General features: G+C 39.1%; 1 protein-coding gene across 1 annotated transcript; it reads left to right on the top strand.

Annotated features, from left to right (window-relative positions):
- The first annotated feature begins 2,773 nt into the window (after positions 1 to 2,773).
- Positions 2,774 to 6,019, top strand: LOC143881214 (cytokinin hydroxylase-like). Its single transcript, XM_077384211.1, has 4 exons — positions 2,774 to 3,062; positions 3,493 to 3,722; positions 4,301 to 4,888; positions 5,594 to 6,019. Exons 1-4 carry the CDS (start codon positions 2,774 to 2,776, stop codon positions 6,017 to 6,019), a joined length of 1,533 nt encoding a protein of 510 aa, XP_077240326.1.
- Positions 6,020 to 6,525: the final 506 nt, after the last annotated feature.

Raw genomic sequence — 6,525 nt, forward strand, 5'->3', positions numbered from 1 at the left:
GATTGTAAGTGCAAACTCGATTATTGGACTCAAAATTATATATAAAAAGACAGTAATAGGTTTTACCACTAAGCTAGCCAAAAGATACAGCAAACCTAAGAACATCATGGATATATAGCAAATGTGTTTCACCATAATTTACGGTTGATTGTTGATTAAAATGCTTACCAACATGATGAGTCTTATATGTACCCATCACGAGGAGTGGGCTGAATATGGTGCACGACAAGTGCAAGCCTAGTAATGTGCTCAAATGCTTGGAGATCGTGAGTATATGAAAAGCAACAGAGTGGTGTCAAGCGTGTGGGGCCATCAGAACCTTGCACAGGAAAAAGGCTAGCCTTAGCATATTTGTATTACCGATTCGATTATGTCATATATCTTTGGTAGTTCGTTCACCAACTAGAGTATTAGATGTTGCACTCGAGGTTTGACTTTACGGAAAATGTTCCTAAATCAAGTATATTAATCTTTTGACTTTATTCTTTTCATGAAGGAGGACTCTCCTCTACTGAGAATCCTTAACATAACAAGCATCAGTATGAAATTAAAACTTAACATTATTATCTCATGTAAACCTACTAATCAACCTCATAGTTTCCACGCAGGGTATTTTCGTCAGGAGAAAAGATAAGACCAGACACTACTACACTAGTCATTTGACAAAATGCAAATGGCAAATAATATCCCGTACTCCCTCAATTTAATAATGGCACTCTTTTTTTGCACTTATAAAAATTTCTATCAGAGTAAGAGGAAGTACTATTATCAGAACAAGGGAAAGCAAATATATATTTCTACCCAAGAGAGAGAAAATAACGGAAGCGAAGAATTATGATCCTAGATGGGACAATATGTACCGTCCGATAGGATTACCTAATCATCCTAGGTGGGACAATCTGTACCATCCTAACCGTAGATTGGACCCAAAAAACCATCTCAAAAAGTTGATCCTATCCCTCTGATCTGTAGGAGGGCACATTATAGAAACTCTACAGAATGGGGGTTAAGATGATCCTTTCAGGGATAAATTTTGGGGCCCAACCTATTTACATTTGAGGTCATGATCCAAATGAATGGTTTGGATCTTCCAACTAGGTGGGCCCATATAAAAAAGATATATTACCTCTCACATAGCACATTGATGGGACGGCTAGTGTCATCTATGGTAAAATGGCCCCACCTAGGCTTGGCCCACCACATTAGAATCTAGATTGATGATATCGATCAGTGGTTCAGAGGTTAGGATCATCCTTTGGAGATGAATTTTGGACCCAGCCTATTTACCCTGAGGCGATCCAAATGAATGGTTCGGATTGCAGAACAAAGTGGGCCCATAATAAAATCTCTAGGGAAAAATGTATTCACCCCCTTCTTTTTTTTTTACTTGGGACAGCCCTCTCTTGTCATAAATACACAAGTGGGGGCTGTCCCAAGTAAATACACTAGAGGAACCACATGTTATAGAAATTTCTATAGATTGGAGGGTTGGGATAATCCTATGGAAATGGCTTATGGGGCGCAACCTATATATTTACATTGTGGCCCATCTGGACGGTTTGGATCATCTTATGTTGTGGGCCGTACAATACGTTTAAAAATGTTAAAGTATAAAAAGATTAAATAACGACATATCCAATAGCTTAAGTTGTTGGAGCAAGTAGCAACTGGTTGTTTCACATGGTAGCAGAGCAAAGGTCATGGGTTCAAAACTCCTTGATATAAAAAATACACATGGCCAACCCAAAAAGAGGGGCCACATTTGCCACATGTAGGCCAACCATAAAAAGAGGGGTCACAATTGAGGGGGAGTGTTAAAGTATAAAAGATTAAATAACACCATATCCAACAGCTTAAGCTTTTGGATAAACTGGTTGTTTCATAATTCCATTTGCAATCAAACGAACAAAACTTGGCTTAGGTCGGGGTCTGAGGAAAGTTTAGGTCGGGATCTGAGGAACTTTCCTCATAACCCCTATAATAGCAAGAGTGTGGGGGTGTGGAAATATCTTGCCACACCCTTTGTTGTTAGTCTATTACCAAGGGGTCTGAGGAAAGTTTCTCAGACCCCGACCTGAGCCAAGTTTCGTTCCAATCAAACGTATGTTTATTGAATGAGGGGGCATGTTAGAATATGTAAGATCCAACCGTTGAATTTGGTGTAGATCTCGATCATCTTAGTAGTAAATTAGGCAAGTGCGTAAACTGGGGTAACTTAGCAAGATTAAGTTAGCAATTAGGCTAATCGTAGTGCATAGGATTTCGAGTTGAATGGAGGCAGCTGAGCTAGATTATGTTGCTAGACTAAATTAGCAATTCGGCGAATCTAAGGATTTCTATATTTATCTCTTGCCTTGATTATGTTTATCTTGGTTATGTCTATCTGTTTCTGTTTAACCCTTTTGAGTGTTGCATGTAAAAACACTGCATTGATTGGACGGCTAGTGTCATGTATTACGGTGAATTAACCCCATCTATGTTGGCCCCACACGTCAGGATCTAGATTGATGATGTGTGTCTGCTCCGTTATTCACAGCAAGAGCAAGGAAAACGACGAAATGTGTGTCTGCTCCGTTATTCACAGCAAGAGCAAGGAAAACGACGAAACGAATTCTTGGTCAAAATTCGGACATTTTGAATGACTTTTTTTAGTCAAGAAACTCTTTAATTATTCATCGCACTCCACCCATTTCTTTCTACGTTCAACATCTCATTTTCTATAAATTCAAATCACTATCTTCCACATTCCTTCCAAGTTCCAACATAGAGAAACATGGAGTTCATTCAATCTCTACAAACTTTGAGCTTAGCCATCACAGCCCTTCTCCTCTTTGGGTCCTCTATTCTTCTCTATGCTTTATGGTTTTCGCCCCTTCAAGCGTATCGTAGAATCCGAAGGAATGGCTTTACAGGCCCAACTCCAAGTTTCCCCTTAGGGAACAATAATGAAATGAAGAAGCAAAAGAAAGCTCCTTTTGATTCTACTCAAAGCTCTTTGGATATCTCTCATGATATTCACTCAACAGTTTTCCCTTACTTTGCTCAATGGAGAAGCTTATATGGTAAGTTGGGGTTAAATTTTTAAGATAAATTCTAAAAAATTGTGTTTTATCTATAGTATCTCTTAATATATCTTGTAAAACAACCAATTACTCCAAAAGCTTAAGCAGGTAGAGTTGGCGTTATTTAATCATTTATACACTCCCTCGCACATGTGGCCCCTCTTTTTTGGGTTGGCCAAACACGTGGCACATGTGGCCCCTCTTTTTTGGGTTGGCCAAAAACATGGCACATGTGGCCTCTCTTTTGGGTTGTGGACTTTTAATATCAAGGAGTTGTGGGTTTTGAACTAGGACCTGCCACGAGGCAATAGCTCCGATACCATGTGAAATAACCAACAACTCCAAGAGCTTAAGCTGTTAAGGTTGGTGATATTTAATCATTTACACTTCAACATAACTATATAATCTAACTTAGAAGGATCTTTTGCAGGAAAAGTGTTTATTTATTGGCTAGGGACGGAGCCATTTTTGTATATCGCAGACCCGGAATTTTTGAAACAAGTAGATTCCGGTGTCCTGAGCAAAACATGGGGTAAGCCGACTGTGTTCAAGCGTGATCGAAACCCCATGTTTGGAAAAGGATTGATTATGGTGGAGGGAGAGGATTGGGCTCACCACAGGCATATCATTGCACCAGCATTTACTACTACCAATTTGAAGGTAGACTTCTTCTTTGTTAGGATGATACCACATCTCTCTCTCTCTCTCTCTCTCTCTCTCTCTCTCATGCGTGAGAAGTTTGTATTTAAACATGTTCGATGACAGGATGTGTCCCACTTGGTCACATACCTAGGCAGTGCCTCACTTAGGACTGTAACATTCCCCATCACGCTTTCGCGTTCGCCGCCCTCGACGACCCACTTGGTGGTAACTTAACTCTAGCAGCTTTTTTTTACCACGTAGCCATTTTCCAAGTACTTTCCACAAGTTGATCACCCTGCTCTTGATACTAAATGTTAGGTACCAAAAGCTATAGAGCTGATGGAACGCCTTAGACCTTGCTCTTTAAACTCGTTCCATACCAGGATGGGTCCTACCTAGTCTCATACCTAGGCTGGCCCCCACTTTGGATGGTAAGACTGTCTCTATAGATTGCCATTTAATTACAATCCAGCATGGACCTCGTTCTCCATCTATCTCTCACACGCACATGGATACATAAGTTATAGACTGTTTTTTATGCTAAAATTGTTGTTTTACCCTATTGAATACTAACCTATTTTTTTCATTTGATGTAGTCTATGATAACCTTAATGGTGGAATCCACCACCAAGATGTTAGATGAATGGAGTAGACTTGCTGCCTCAAACAATCCAGAAATAGATGTGGAGAGAGACATCATAAATAATGCAGCTGAAATCATAGCAAAAACAAGCTTTGGAATGAGCCACCAAAATGGCCAGAAAGTGTTTGAGAAGCTCAAAGCCCTTCAAATCATGCTCTTCAACACAAATCGCTGGGTTGGTGTCCCATTTAGCAAGTTCATCTATGCCACGCAAACCCTAGGATCAAGAAAGCTAGGGAAGGAGATAGACCAACTTCTTCTATCCATCATATCTTCTAGAAAGGCAAACAAGGGTGAACCCCAACATGATTTGTTGGGCCTCCTGCTCGCTACGAGGGGGAAAAAGCTCACTGCTCGAGAACTCGTCGACGAATGTAAGACTTTCTTCTTTGGTGGTCACGAGACCACAGCCATGGCTCTCTCTTGGACCTTGCTCCTCCTAGCATTGCACCCAGAATGGCAGATCCTTCTCAGGGAAGAGATAATGCAAGTCACTGGGGGAGGGCCTATGGATTTTGCCATGCTTGGGAAACTAGAAAAGGTAAGCTTTAATTTAAGAATAGATGAGGAAAAGAACAAGATATTTATGTTGTTATTGCCTCAAATGCAGCTGCTACTGTGGTAGTTGCTATTGTTGATGTTGCTACAACTACCTTTACTTCTATCATTATCATTTTTGCAACTTCTAAAACCAATAATGACTCTAAATAAAATAAATATATATATCCTCTTGATAGAAATATTTCTTACTTGGAGCCATGGAGGTAGTATCTTCTCCCTCTGTGAAAAACTTTGAATGAATTAAGTGTTAGCATGGAAGCCCTATTTAGAACTTTGAGCATTAATCAAAAGGTTGCCCTTAAGATTGGGGATGGCTCTAATCAACTTGAAAGGTCATTTTGTAAGATTATTTAGCACATCACCTATAGAACACAACATATACAGGTTCTTAAGCCATTTTACAACGATAGATTTATAATTTAAAATTATATTTCATTTTGCTACTATTTTCATTAAATCTTTATAGTATTATATTTATTTATTTATTAAATATCGATATTAATACACACACAGATATAGTAGATAAATTGCCCTTAATATTGTGTGTGTGTATGTGACCGATAATTACCAAATTATAGTGGATAAATCGAGCAATAAATATATAATTTGTTAATAAACTTATTTGTAGCTAAGCTTTAAAATGTCTTTTGTGATGAGCTAATTATCTCTAATTACTTTTATCCAGATGGGATGGGTGATGAATGAGGTCTTGCGGTTATACTCACCAGCGCCCAACGCCCAAAGGCAGGCAAGAGTGGACATTCATGTTGGAGATGTTGTCATCCCTAAGGGAACAAACATGTGGATTGATGTTGTGGGAATGCACCATGATCCGAAGCTCTGGGGTGATGATGTTAATGAGTTTCTACCTGATAGGTTTAAGGATGAGCTATATGGGGGTTGCAGGCATAGGATGGGGTTCCTGCCTTTCGGGTTTGGGGAAAGGATATGTGTGGGTAGGAACTTGTCCATGATGGAATACAAGATTGTCTTAAGCCTCATCCTCACTAGGTTTTCCATGTCTATTTCCTCAAGCTATATTCATTCCCCTACAATTATGCTCTCCCTCAGACCTTCTTGTGGGATACCTCTCATCCTTCAACCCCTTTAGAGAGAAACTCACAACTCAGAATGGTAGTGTCATTCCCTCAAGAGAATTACATTTTATATATCTTTTCATGATTTATACCCTAAATTTTTTTTGCCTTTTGCATTCATTTATCTGTGGTAATATGGCTAAAAGGATTTGAATTAAATGTCAACATGAGTGATATTTACTTTGCTAATGTGGAGTTCCATGTCAAATATGCTATTAATAATGTGATGATTATGGAAGAGGGATCCTTCTTCCTCCCAACTCTTTTGGTCATGTATTTTGGAAGCCTAGCTACTTTTGATGGCAATTATTCAATGGCTAGTGTTCGGAATCGGTAGGAAGAACCAGCCCCCTTTTCGATTGCTTTAACCTCATTTGATTCAGTAAATCGTGTGGATATGTAAAATAAAAGATTTCTAATCCTAGGGGGAAACGGTGGAAGCGGATACTCAATTTAAAGTGTGTAAAATCTCATAGATACATATGGACTTATGTACATAGCCGTATTCGATGAAAGTCAT

This window comes from Tasmannia lanceolata, unplaced genomic scaffold, assembly GCF_043159265.1.
Source record: "Tasmannia lanceolata isolate RefF3 unplaced genomic scaffold, GAP_Taslan_0.1 ptg000007l, whole genome shotgun sequence".
Taxonomy (NCBI): domain Eukaryota; kingdom Viridiplantae; phylum Streptophyta; class Magnoliopsida; order Canellales; family Winteraceae; genus Tasmannia; species Tasmannia lanceolata.